This window comes from Lethenteron reissneri, chromosome 15 (genome assembly GCF_015708825.2).
Source record: "Lethenteron reissneri isolate LAM-NWPU_2019-01 chromosome 15, ASM1570882v1, whole genome shotgun sequence".
Lineage (NCBI taxonomy): Eukaryota > Metazoa > Chordata > Hyperoartia > Petromyzontiformes > Petromyzontidae > Lethenteron > Lethenteron reissneri.
In genome coordinates, this window is record NC_083793.1 from 4157301 (window position 1) to 4171999 (window position 14699).

Genomic DNA, 14699 nt, shown 5'->3' on the forward strand with positions numbered 1-14699 from the left:
GTTGAGTTTTATAAGGGCACCACGGGGTGACCAGCCCCTCCCCACCCAGCCCCACCCCTCCCACCCCCCACCCAGCCCCACCCTCCCCACCCAGCCCCTCCCCACCCAGCTCCACCCCTCCCACCCCCCACCCAGCCCCACCCTCCCCACCCAGCCCCTCCCCACCCTCCCCTCCTCACCCAGCCCCTCCCCACCCTCGCCATACCTGAACCAGTAGTGGGACACTTCCGCACTGACTCGTGTGGCTAAGTATGGTCAAACCACCGCATGACTGACACCACATGAAAAGGCTTTCATCCTTAACTGACTCTACAAAGGGTTGTAAATTATGACTATTAATAACGAATTTTACATTGAGGTGCACAAGGAGAGTATACAAAATGGGGCTTTTACAGGGGCACATTGCAAACACACTTTTACAAATGTCAAAAACAAAGATCCTCCCTGTAACCTTAACAGGCTTTTAGGGCAAGTGCTGTTAGCGAGCACCTACGAAGGCCAGCGTGGCACACGAGGGGGTGGGTGGCCAGCACCACGCCTGGCTGCCTTTGTCTCCACAGTGGCGCTGTTTACACATCACACCAGGTAATCATTTGAGGCCGAGTCGACCTAGGGGAGGCCCAGAACTGGTTCAGATAATCGTCACTGTTGTTGGCCGTGAGCGGGAATCGAACCTGGGTCAACCGGGTTTGCAGCGCAGCGTAGCACGCTAACCGCTGCACTACCGCAAATGTGTGCGAGTGTTCTACGCACACAGTCCCGCACACTGCGCTCACAACACACCCGTCCCATCTTCTTGGTTCTTTCGGTAAAGTCACGTAGAATGGAAATAAAAATAATAATAAAAATAAAACATTATAAAATAATTCTCACGACGTTTCGGCCACAACGCAAGCAGCCGTCCTCAGGTGAAGAACAGGTCTGAATGTCATTCGGACTCTGTCTTATCGACAGACCTGTTCTTCACCTGAGGACGGCTGCTTGCGTTGTGGCCGAAACGTCGTGAGAATTATTTTATTATTTTTTATTTTTTATTATTTTATTATTTCCATTCTACGTGACTTTACCGAAAAAACCAAGAAGATGAATCCCTGCAGTCACGAAAGCTTTCAATCGAAAAACACATCCATCCCAATCGCAAACTCACGCCTGCTCATGGTGAACACTCTCGTGCTTGCCCCCGCAATCCCACGGCCTCGAGCCCGCGAGCCAAACAACTTTCCCAGAGACTGCAGGTGTTCCCATGCACGCGAGGTTTGAGAGTATGCAGGAGCCCCCCTCTCTCCCCGTCTCCTCCGGCTGGGTCTCGGTTTGTTTCCTGTTCAGCACGCCTGGTCCCGTCAACTCGCGGCTCTCTCGCGGTCGAGTACCCCACACGCTAAGACAATTCACCCACCACCCCGCCCCCCCCGCTAACACAAGCGTTGGTGAATTGTCGCGATTCACCGCCGCTATTCGATGACGGTTATCGATTCATCTGCAACGTTTGACGCGGCCTGTTGCCGCTATTTGTCTTTGCTGGCCGAGTGGCCCTTCTAATAGAGCTGTATAGCCCAATGGGCTTCTTTACTCGGGAAGTAAAACTTCTGGACGTCTACATTTTTGTATCGTGTATATATCTCGTTTGCACTGTCATGTACGTTCTGTCTGTCGTGTCTGTTCCGTCTGTAGAATCTCTCCCATTTTTGTATCGTGTATATCTCGTTTGCACTGTCATGTACGTTCTGTCTGTCGTGTCTGTTCCGTCTGTAGAATCTCTCCCATTTTGTTTGTCGTTTCAGTTTTGTGTCACTCATTCCATGATGTAGACTTAAATCGTTAACAATTGATTGATACGCACACATTCGGAAGTACGGATATCATAAGCATAAGACTTTTAATTGATTAATTGCTACATGCCTGACATTTATCAAAAGAACTCACAAACACCTTGTGAAAGACCCAACACAGAAGATCCTTGGGTTTGATCTTCCACAAAGATCGTAGTCCACCCCAAAACCGAATCCGTACAAGCCATAGCAGCAGATGCGGATACCTGATACTCAAATGGAAAATTAAAAACTCTCCAGTGTGCGACTGTGGTCATCCAGAACAGACCATAAACAGTTTAACGACGCAATGCCCGATGCACAAATATGAAGGAAACATCACGGCGATGTACTCCACTGCCATACCAAAGAAGAGACTTCCTCCAACGATCCTGGCCTTCTACTTAAGGTGCCATTAGACCCATGGCGTTCGGATAACCACTGCATAATTATAAGGAATTGGTGACGTACAGCAGCGCTAAACCAAACACATCACACCGTGCGCAAAATCAACCGCATAGCAGGTGGCAAAGCCGCACACGTTTTGGGGGTAGGCAAATCTGGATTGAACTACGGTGACACGCAGAGTGGTATACGCAACATGCGCATGGCCCTGCTTGAATTTATTCGCACAAACTGGCGGGCGTCATGCTCATCAAAAACGGGCGTAGGTGTTAAACAAAAAAAATCAGCGGCCATAAAAAAAACCCACAGCGCGTCGAGTTTCATAAAAATTCCAACACAGCAACGTTCACCACCCCCCCCCCCCGCCACCCTCCTCAGCTGCGTGCGTGCGCGCGCACGCCACCACGTTCAGAATGAAGCTATCCAGGGCCCTACCGCACATAGAGACAATTAAAAAACTGTCAGGAAAATTGCGGGCAAAATTGCGGAAAAATTAACCTTAAGCGCGGCTTACAAACAGCAGAGCACGGGATGATTAATGAGAGGTTCGAAAATATTGTCCCCTAAGAAGCCTGCCGGCGGGCCTGGAGAAAGGGGGGGGGGGGGGTTCCATCAATAAAGCAAACCCGGGGTTTTCAAAACATTAGTTTTGACTTGTCGTCCCAGCGCACGGCAACTCCCCACTACCCCCGCCCCCGACTGCCCCTTTCCCTCGTGGGTTTTGTAGATGAAAGTGCAGCAATTTTCAAACATTTTTCTACCCCCCCCCCCACCACCACCACCACCCCTTCCATTTTCTGACGCTGGCCGCGCAAAGTTGGCAGCGCGAAAGCTTAGGCAATCAGTGTCCGTTTGAAGGAGCGGAGTTTTTTTTAATTTGAGTTCCTGTGTGAAAGAACTGCATGTCTGGGTGGGTTAACGCAAGTTCACGGCACCCGGAGGCACGAGCGATTGGCCGGTTATGAATAGCGGAATTTAGCGCAGACCGACCTTGCCCACATAGGCTACGAAACTTCACAGACGGGGCTGCCTGTGCAGTTTGAAACGTCGGGGGTGGAAAAAAAGGCCAGACAAAACACTAATGTGTCACTTGGGCTGTTTTCGTCCACATTTCCCCCTGTTTATTTTGCATGATGTTTAAATCCCACGTTAATGCGGAGCACGGTCGAAGTATTAGTAAGTTCAATTATGCCCTCGTGTTTGCACGTTGTTTAAATGTTGGTGAGATATGTGGGCGTAAAAAAAAAGCTGAAATAAATTGCTCACAGCCACAAGTATGTAATTTTTGGACAATAACGCGCTGTTCTAGCCTGAAATTTAATGCGCAGTTTTCTAAAACCATGAAGCGTATTTTATTTATTAAGTTTACAAAACAAATGTGTTAACCTGTCAATGAAATATATCCTTACACATTACACAGACAAAGACACGTACATGCTGTCTGAGCAATGTCATACGAGAGTGACATTCTTTGTGCACGCCGCAATAGCAAATTTAATTTACATTAAACTCTCAGTCACGAAATTATGTTCAAACCAGTGTGTATATAAAAAAAGTAAGGGACGATGGTGGAAATCGCGCACAACCAAAAATAAAAAAAACACTCATCATATCAACCACGAACATACTTTTGCTAAATGGCAGCGTTATTCACGAATGTGGCAAGCCTTTTCAATTATAGCACACTCCAGTTTCTATGATGCCAATATACAAATAGTATGTCATATATACGTGTACTATATATACACAGTTAAATATCTATACCCAAGTTTGGATTGCCTCTGTTTAAATTGGCTTATAATGTTCAAACGTTTTGTTTAACCACTCCCAGTGGTTTAAAAACTCGGTGCATTATGTTTTTGTTTGTAACCACATCCCTGGTTCAAAGCATATTAATCCGAAAAAGTTTTTTGTAGGTTGTATTCCGCGACCTTTGTTGCAAACTTATCGTGATAATGGTGACAATTATATCGGTCACGATCCTAATGATGACAACAACGACGCCCGTGAAAAACACCTTTCCAATTTGACTCGCTGCACAACATCGCCGCTCGATTTTAGTTTCAGGACTCCTTTCGACAGATTTCGTCACTGCCCTCGTCGGTGTTTTGTTCTCTCGGCCAAAGTCTTTTTGTGCTTTTCGGAGGTTCCCGTCATTGGGCACCGCTCGGCCAATCGGCAACCGCCACTGACTGACCTCTCGGGGTCCAATGGGCTTCGGGGCTCCGCAGACAAATGGGATCGGAGGCCTAAAGCCACCCGTTGGAGCTGGCTGAAAGAAGGGACCCCGTTCGCCAATCCAAATAGCGGATTACTGCGGTATGCGTGCAAGGCCGCCGGGCCCTGTTCGCTGTCGAGGGCTCAGGGTTTTGGGAGGTTTTTGGTTTTTTTTCCCCTCTCGAGCACGAAGGCATTTTAATTTGCCCTCGTTACTTGCCGGTGACAAATACATATCCTCTAGGTGCCAATGGCCGCAGGTCAGCCAGGGCAAGGCCACTGTACTCATTCATTAGAACGTGGGACCCTTTCCCAAACAATATTATGCCTGGGCTTAAGGGATAATGTAGGGTTTTGCTGTGCAAACCAAGAAATTGCTAACTAAATGAAGGGATCAAATGGGCAGATAACGTTTGGGCCGTAAAATATACTGTCAAATGGTCCCTTCGTAATGCCCAGGAGGTTATTTATATGGCTCTGGATAATTTTGGAGACTTAAATTAGTGCTTTTTCAAGCCGCTAAGTATGGCTATATCTGGTTACAGTTTTGTGCCGCGATAAAGAGGCAGTTAACGTTATTTACACATCTATGTGGGGGCAAGACTGCATGTGTCCGAATGTAGTTTGATAAATATTTGAGCGGTTCTTTTCAGACAGGTTCTGTGCTACACCTAAGAAACGCTACATTTCAGCCTAAAACATATTCTCATAACCCAGCCCTGCAAGCCAGGATGTGTTAATAGAAAATATTTCAGGGTTGATTAAATCGAACATGACAAATCACCCCCAAAGCATTCACAGTATGTTCAAATCTGGCTTCGAAAAGACCCGTATTAAACCATAATAATAAGCCATCACTTAATCTCCCACTTGCAGTTTGCATTGCAGTCGCAGTAATGTTTTTTACCGATGTAGGCAGAGAGCGATCTCGAACTAACAAGTGGAATGTTTTCTTTTCGTCATTTCCATTCGGTTCCTAACTTATCACAGGGCTAAAGTTATAGCGAGCTGCCTAAAAAAACCGTATCATGTCCAAGAAAGGACAGACGGAGAAAGGGAGATTTATTTTATCATTACCATTTATTTTTCTTCGGGCTCATGCATTCGTCTTCAGGTCACGACCGCTGGATTTCCATCGCGAAAATCCCTAGGCCGCACCCAGCGACCGACCCACCATGGCAGTGCGCTAACACCCGTTTTTATTCCGGGACGTCGCATGTTGGTCTAAACATACAATCTCGATAAAGAAAAAAATCCACAATGACGCCACTCAGCATGGATGGGCAGACACGCGCCGCCGCGATCGTGGGTGGGGGTGCTGGGGGGAGGGGGGAAATAAATAGATAAAACGACACGCGTACGTTCGGAACAAAAATGTACACAAGATAAAAACCATTTAAAGGATAAATGTTTAGATACTTGGGGACGTGAGCCATGGCTCGTGGCGGGTGCTGGTGGCGGGCGTTATAGAGGCGGCGGCAGGACGGGTGGCGCCAATGCCCGTGCATTCCGCCGACGCAAAACAAAAAATTAAAAGAAAAGAAGACGCAGCGGCAAAAGCCCTAAAAAAATGCGACGGCATAAAAACAAAGGGGCACCGCGCAGAAGGCGCCAGCGAAAAAGGGCGAGCGTGTTCGCGTGACGGAACTCAGGAGCGGCCGCAGACCGGATAAACATCCCCGATCGTCGTGGGCCCGCGCGTGTGTTTGGCTATTGTGCCGTGCTGTCATACCGTCGTCGCGCAGAAAGAGAGAAGGGGGGGGGGGGGAAATACAGTAAAGAAAATACAGTTCATTGTATTTGAAAATTATTCAAGGCAGTTAAGTGCGCGGTTTACTTTTTAAACTTTTGTGCGTTTGGTGTCTACGCACAAGCCGAGCGGCGCATTGCCACCTGTCTTTTAACAAAAAAAAGCACCGAATAAAAACTTTACACTGCGAACAATCGGAAAAAAAAACCTGGTCTTGACTTGACGTGCAAGGGCACAACGACTCAAGAACACCGCTTCAGCCCATATGGCACGCAGAGTCCTTTACTCTCTCAGTGAACCGACGGTAACCTGATAAAATATTTGAATCCATATTCAGGCATGGGTGATCATGAAAGGAAAACAGCCCACAAAAATCCAATTACACCAATTTCCGGATATATAATGTGTACCCTCTGCCAGCAAGTCTGCGCAAGTGTGCGAGTGTGCCTGCGTGTGTGTGTGCGCCTTGCCTGTGTGTGTGCGTGTGTGCGTGCGTGTGTGTGTGCGCCTTGCCTGCGTGTGTGCGTGTGTGTGTGCGTGTGTGCGTGCGTGTGTGCGTGCGTGTGTGCATGCGTGCGTGTGTGCGTGCGTTTTAATAAGAGGAGCGAGCAAGATGCGACACCGCAAAGCGACGCAATAAATTCGAGTGCTGACGTACAATGCGAGGCACTCGAAAATATGCGAACAGTCAATATCCACAAGTATTTCAGTGCACCGCAAGGGCTGGTTCACTGGCTCGCAGACAGAATGCAGTCTAACGTATCTGTTAAACATAGACTCAGTGCCATTCATGCTGGTCCTACAGCAGCATTCGCTGACACAAGGCACAACCCCCTACGCCGGGGGGGTGGGTTGTATGGCCTGGCTTAACCACGCTGGTCAATGCGGGTTGAAGGAGGAGGCCCCAAGACCGGTTCAGACATCCCTTGCCATTCACGCTAGCCGTGGCCGAGAACAGAACTCAGGTCACACGGTTCCGAGCGTGGTGCACTAGCTAGTTGCGCCACCACTCCCCATACAATACAAAGACACGCACACAAAAACTCACAAATATGCACATCAAACACAGACGGGTGTATATACAAAAACACAATGATCCCCCATATAGCCGTTTACAGACAATCAGGGCAAGTGGTGTTCACAGACTATCGGGCCGAGCGTGCACCGATGAAGACCTCCCACATGAGGTGGTGGTGTGGCCAACACCGCGCCCGACCGCCTTTGTCTTCCCAGCGCTTATGTTTTGTGCAAAGCATACCCAGGAGAGACCCAAGACCAGTTAAAATATTCACTCGTCCCTGACGTTCGGCTGCGAGCGCCAATCGAACTCTGGTCGCCGGGTTCGTCGTGCAGTACGCTAACCACTGCCGCCACAGCTTCCCACATATACAGAGACAGAAGAACAATGCACAAACACGCACCCGTATTTCCACGTCGGTTTGATTTCCGCCTACGGCTGGCATCGGTGCTGAGCGATATCTTAACTGGTTCTGGGCAATCCCTTTACCAAGCCCAGCATTGACCGGTGTGGTAAGGTGCAGTCAAGTAACCCCCATAACCAACATAGCATGGAGCGGCCTTCACCCGACAGTGGACTAACAATGGATTGCAAATGATGATGATTATTATTACTACCAGTGATGAAGTGTGGTTGTGGCATGGGCCCCGATTCAGGGCTCCCTATTCTCTCTTTTGTCGCCCAGATCCTCGGCACATCTGGCCTGCGGATGCCGGTGCAGTTGCGCTGCCTACACACTAAAAATATCAAGATTGAAAACTAATTTCTTTAGAACTGCTTTTTGTGTTTAATTTGCTAGGCCTTCCCCGCACCTCCAATTATCACGGTTGGTTATGTAAGGTACAAAATAAGTTCAATATACATACATACACATCGGCGCCTAAGCTGGACCCAAAGAGTGACCAATGTACGAGCAAGAAAGGTTGCACGTAGAAGATCTGATGCAAGCAGTGATGAGAAGGAAACTGGCACTATTTGGAGACCCGTGTTGTATGGACAAAAGCAGGAAAGTTAAAAGTGTGTTGTTGTTGTTCAGAGAAGTGTAAGTAACTGGAAAGAGAGAGAATGGCTTAACGACGACGACTTAATAGATTGGTGCCAGAAAGATGTGTGCACTACCTGAGCAAACTGGCACAAGACAGAGGAAAGTGGAAACAAATAATGAATTATTTTATTATGTTTTATTTTTATTATTTTATTACTTCCCTTCTACGTGACTTTACCGAAAGAACCAAGATGAATCCCTGCAGTCACGAAAGCTTTAAATCGAAAAATAATTAAATGTGCAGTGGACACCTACTCAGCTATCTGTCCGTGGATCGTGATGATGATGATGATGATCGACAGCCACCGATGACTACAGCTACTACTGCCGCCGTCGTTACACTTGTTCTGACCGCTCACCCTCTCCACGGTGCCCTCCTTGCTCTTGGTCTTGTAGACGCGGAGCTGCGCCAGGCTGGCTTCGCTGTAGCCCTTCTCCTCGAAGCCCTCCAGCAGCGTGCCGTGGAACGCCAGGCGGCAGCTGTTGGCGTGGATGTCTGCGTCCAGGCGGGACGCGATCACCTGCGCGCAAGGAGAGCGCGCGTTTCGTCGGCGTCTGTAAACGTGTGCGGCGCGCCACGTATATTGCCCTGCAGCAGATTGGCTCTAAAGAGTCCCACCACCAATTAGGGTATTTTTTATATTTTTTTATTCCAACTGCGCTATCGTATAAATATGGGGCTCTGTTAGAGAATGGCCCGTGGTATGTATGTTGAACTTTATAGCTCATAGAATAGAATTCCTCCAGTATAAATAAACATTCTGATTCGCTCGCTCACCTTGCAGGGCCGTGGACAGGTGACGGGGCGCTCAAACTCCAGCAGAGCCCACTGGTGCCGCGGTGCAGGATTGGGGGCGGTTGTGGTCCGCTCATCAGCCTGCCACAACACACCAGATCACACCACAGTGACGTCACAGCACACCGGAGCATGCCAAGTCACGCCAAAATATTCCACCATCAGTCATCATGAAAGGAGGGCATGAAGGCAGCTCCATTTGTGGATTAACAACTGCACTAGGCATGGCATAGTCAAGAAGCACTGGGCATGGCATGCTTAAGTGGGCGCCACAGTGATGAGATGTTAACTCCCTCGCCTGGTATACAGGAGGCCATGGGTTCAATCCGGACCCTGACACCTGTATATTTGGAGCTTGCGTGTTCTCCCCATGGTCGCGTGCATTTTCCTCCAGGTCCTCCGGTTTCTCCCTCCACATTTAGAAACATGTGCTTAGAGTATTTGGCTGCTGTAAATTCCCATGTGACAGGCCACTTCGTTCAGCTATCATTTGTGATCAGGTCGCTTTGAAAAAGAGCTCTATAGCTGCGTGGGCCTTATCTGGTAAAGTAAAACATTTTTCGTTGATAGTTTTAGTTTCCTGGACGAATAAACGACATGGCAAGGACTGTTGCTCTTATTATTTCATGGGGTGCGGGCAGGTTCACATCGGCCCGCGGCAAATGTCCACAAATACATGGAAGGATCATCACGGGAGCCACCTGCTCAGCGCGGTCCTTGGGCTGCTCGGCCAGGAACTCATCCTGGTACGCGTAGTCTCGCGAAAAGTCGAAAGCGGCGTCATCGCCACCACCATCGTCGCCAGCCCCACCGCCGGCTCCGAAGAAGGAGACCCGGGCGAGCACAGTCTCGTGGCCGATGGTGACGTGGAACTTGGCGCGCGTGCTCACGGCGCCACGGAAGTAGGGCACGCGGCGCACGGAGGCGATGCCGGAGCGCAGCGACAGCAGCGAGCCCGGCGAGCACACGAGCCCGCGCTCCAGCAGTTTGGGGTCGAACTGCGTCACGCAGAGACCGACGCGGTCGCCCTGCGCCGCCGACGTCACCTGAGGGCCAGCGGACGGGCCGAGTGGGTGAGTTGTGCGAACTATGAGCGAGTGAATGCATGGGCGAATGAGGGAGTAAGCGAGTGAGTGAATAAGCTACGTGAGTGATGGAATGAGCCACACACGTTCGCCCTGCACCTGAGGTCACCTGGGCTGGCAGATGGACTAACAGTGAATGAGTGGATGCATATGAATGAATGAATTACCGAATGAATATGTGAGTGAATGCATGCCTGCAGGCAGACATCACCTGGGCATACGGATGAATCAGCAGATCAACAGGCGAATGAAGAGATGAATGTATGGGCGAATGAGGCAGTGAATGGTTGAGCAAATGTAGGAGTTAATTTGTCACTTAATAAGTGAATGTATGAGCAAAATAGTGAGTGAGTGAATGAATAAATGTATAAGTGAATGGGCGAATGTTGTTAATAAGTGAATCGGTGGCTTCATGAGTATGACCAAAATAGTGAGTGAATGTACAAGTAAATAAGAGGATGTGTAAATGAACTTGTGAATGTATGAGAGAACGAGTGAGCCAACTCCAGCAGAGTGTAATGTAATTTAGTTTCTAGTTTTTTTGTTGTTGTCACTGCTTAGGCTGACTCTGTGCTTAGGGATCCCATGCTCGGTGTTGAATTGCAAAAGAAATCGAAACCCAAAGTGGTTCCCCCACTCAGGTGAGCACAGGGTAGGCACCCACCTCTAGTTCAAACCACCGAGCCAGCGGTGGAAAGTCCACATTCCTATAGAAGGGGGCAAGTCTGTCCATATAAGACCATCACTTTGAACTTCCCACAAAGTGTTACTCGTTTTATCAACCCAGCACAGTCGACGGCCTGACTTAACCCCTCCCCCCCCCCCCATCAGAATTTGAACTCGTAGCCTTCCGATTGCAAACGGCAGGCTCGAACCGCTGTACCACACAGCTGGATTTTATTCTAACGTCTAACTATGCGGCGGAGGCGCAGAAACACGTTGAAAGTCGGGGTGTCCCACGTGCATGCGTGTGCTGCGTGAATATGCGTGCTGACCATGTGTGTGTGTGTGTGATGATCGTGTGAATGTGTTCGTCTGCTGACTGTGTGTGTGTGTGTGTGCTCTGCCCATGAATATGTGTCTGCTGTGTGTGTGTGTTCACTGTATCAATGTGTGTGTGTGCGTGTTGTGTGTTCTATGTGAATGTGTACCAAGTGGATGAATATGTGCATGTGTTGACTGTGTGTTTGTATGCTGGGGGGAACGGTAGTGCAGCGGGTAACGCACTGCACTTCAAACCCAGCAACCCGGGTTCGATTCCTGCTCACGGCCAACACCAGTGACGAATATCTAAATCGGTCCTGGGCCTCCCCTAGGTCGACTCAACCTTAAAGTGTACCTGGTACGGTGTGTAAACATCGCCACAGGGGGAGACAAAGGCGGCCGGGCGCATATTGGCTACCGGCCTTCATAGGTGCTACTCACTAACAGCACTTGCCCCAACAGTCTGTTAAGGCTATATGGGGGATCTTTGCCTTTGCTGACCAAGGGTTCTCTTAGCCATTTATAAACTTTTGGAAGGTGTCCGGACACCCACTGTGAGTGTGCGCCTTCTCTACAGGCTTGGAGGGATCTCTGCACCCGTTACAGTTGTGAGTCGAGTGATTTGGGGGAAAATAAGTAATATTTAAAAATACTTTTTTTTAAACACGCTTTAATGAAATGTACCCGACTCGTAATGACAAAACTCCACGACTCCAAAAAGTGGCCGCAAAGCTTGCCATAACGTAAGGGGCTATGGTGATTTACAGCCAACGTCAGTTGAGCATGGACAATAAGACCCAAGCCGAAACATAACATATAAAAATGAATGTTTAAAAATACTTTTTTTATAGCATATAGTATTGTCATCAGTATGACATAAGTATACCAAGTTTTCAGTCGATACCACATTGGGAAGTGGATTAAAATTTAGTTACAAGATTTGAGGATACAACAACGACAACAGCAACAACAGACAGAGTGAGTTAAATAAAAGCGTGTAAATAAAAACACTTGCCGTTCATTCGCAATCAGATGATAGCTCAAGTGAGAATAAAGCATATTTAACCAAGATTTTAAAAATGCACGAATATTTACTCAAACAGCCGTTGTATCAAGCAGTCAAAGGATTTAACAGCAACTTTAGTAAATTACTTTAAGACACTTCGACCGCTTCAATTTTCGCTCGGTAAATATGTTGTTGGGGGGGGGGAGGGGTGTCCCTTCACTTAACGAGTGCCCCCAAATGTTCCTGTTCAAGAGCACAATGGGCTACGTGCGCCAGCCGCCGGGAATGAACACTGCCCGTTGGCAAGGTACGGTCTCACGAGACGGGCTCTGCTTTATTCACAGATTTAAAATAGCACCGCCGTCTCCCGCTGTGCGCAACAGTGGCGAGATGTTAACTACCTCGCCTTGTTTACAGAATGTCGTGGGTTCGGTTCCGACCCCTGACACCTGTATATTTGGAGTTTGCACGTCTTTCTCTGCTGTGGATTTTCCTCCGGGTCCTCCGGTTTTTACCTCCACATTTAGAATCAACATGCGTTCAGAGTATTTGGCTGCTATAAAAATTTCCACAATGATAAGCCACTTGTCATTAAACTATCATTTGTGGCACGGTCGGCTTAAATTCAACATACATACATTCTGAAAAAGAGATATTTAGCTCTGTGGACCCAACCTGGTAAAATAGACAAAAAGCAGTTATGTTTTAGCTTTGTGCCCGAGTGAATGTGCGCACTCACCGGCTTGCGGAACATCTGCATCGATTTCACCTTCTTGGTAACCTGCGGCAGATGAGAGGACAAACACTCCCCTCGTATGTCAGCTGGTCAGAAACAACCAGTGTGGATAAAGCAATCGCAAAGGTCGCACGAGCGCATCGTCGGGCGCACCGCTCAATTTGGACACATACTCGTACGGACATGTACGAGTAAGCGCACAAATCCCCTGTGTCAATCCACTGCTGAACGGGGGCCTCCCCGACGGGCGTGCAGGTCGTAGGGGTTATTTGACCATACTTTACCGCGCTGGTCAGTGTGCGTTGATGAAGTGGGTGGCATAAACATGGGGCCCTAATAACAATGTATTGATAGATATTCTGAGTCTATAACACCTACTATGAAGGGTGGTCATCTATGCAAGAATTGACCAGACCCAAAGTCCTGCTTAAGTTGTGGCATCTGGCGAGCTCAAGCGCATTCCTGGTGATTTGGCTCAAGGTACAAATTCATATCTGGTGCAGAACTCGAAAATAAATGTTCTCACAATATTCCAATTTAAAACGTAATTAGTAGTGCAGACATGATTCCTTGTAAAAGGTTTCAGTTTGGTGTTTTAACATCTTAACACCTGTTTTGTTGCCAGAAAAATGGGGAAAAACCTATTCTCGTAATGAGTGGTTTCACTATCTTTTGCAGTATTTAACAACATTCAGCTAAACATATGATTTGGTCATAATGAGGCTCCTTCTGCTTTGGCAGTTGTCAGCCAACATCTCAGAGCCGCCCATCCCTGGTGTAAAATGCAGTTCACATCAACATGTTTTACAATTGTTTATATTTTTCTATGTTCATGGTCTTGTGCTCCACCTACTGGTTATGATGGCAAGACCTACAACCATCAAGGCATGTCAAAGCGACCGTACCTTATAACAAAATAAATAACCAATGTCTACTTCACATATCCGTCTCTCCACGTAAAACATTAAAGTATTTCTTACACAACTCATCAGCCGCAAGGCTTTCTATTAGTGCACATTTTCAGCAGCAGTGATTCAAATACAAGAAAACTCTGGAACCGGTTTTGACATACGGTGTCTCATCAGCAGAGCCAGTTTTACTTATAGCTCGACATGTGTTTTCCGGTTATGCCGCATGTTCTTGGGCGTGATGTCTTTACGTATGCAGGTTGAACTTCTTTCGCACCGTACGTAGCCAACCGTTTTTACTTCTTTGGAAAGTGAAACATCGGAGGACATCGTGCCAGGCAACACGTGGTTCATCCCAAAAGCACGTTGGAGAGATATGCAGCGCAACCAGGAATAGCTATTTAATAAACTCAACTCATTAGGACTTCCGCCAACCTGGCGTGGACACATACACACCTTGAGAGCAGGAATCTCCACAGTGTCATTGACAGACACGCTGCCTGAAAGCACGGTGCCAGTCATCACCGTGCCCTGGCCTCTGATGCAAAAGCAGTGGTCCACGGCCATGAGCAGTGGTCCTGCAGGGTCCCTCTGGGGCAAGTACGTCTGAGACAGAAGCAACTGACATCGACAGAAGCAGGTAAGGGGTGATGACTCATTGAAAGGTAACAGCAGACTCAATAAGTAAGAAGCATCAATGTCTCATCCATGTTATAGTCATGTTCGGTTTTTTACCCACATGGCAAATTATACAAATATTGTATTTTGTAAAAGTTCCTTCTTTTTATGACCAATTACAGCCCTCCGCCAAATCATTGAACGATAAAGGCTTCCCAATGCAAAGCTGGTAATTTTGACCGTATTTACCTACATTTATCAATGAGGGTTGGTAAAGCAGTGGGGCTGGAGTTAACACGGTTAAAGATATAACTCGCCACCAT

General features: G+C 48.0%; 1 protein-coding gene across 1 annotated transcript in view; it reads right to left on the bottom strand.

Moving 5' to 3' along the window:
• EEFSEC (eukaryotic elongation factor, selenocysteine-tRNA specific) overlaps window positions 1–14699 on the bottom strand; it is a 65203-nt gene that overhangs the window by 43738 nt on the left and 6766 nt on the right. The window contains exons 4-8 of the mRNA XM_061551823.1: window positions 14215–14379; window positions 12854–12895; window positions 9741–10085; window positions 9022–9120; window positions 8603–8764 (exon numbers count right to left, since the gene is read on the bottom strand). Coding sequence (XP_061407807.1) covers window positions 8603–8764; window positions 9022–9120; window positions 9741–10085; window positions 12854–12895; window positions 14215–14379 — 813 coding nt within the window. The remainder of the gene's footprint in view (window positions 1–8602; window positions 8765–9021; window positions 9121–9740; window positions 10086–12853; window positions 12896–14214; window positions 14380–14699) is intronic.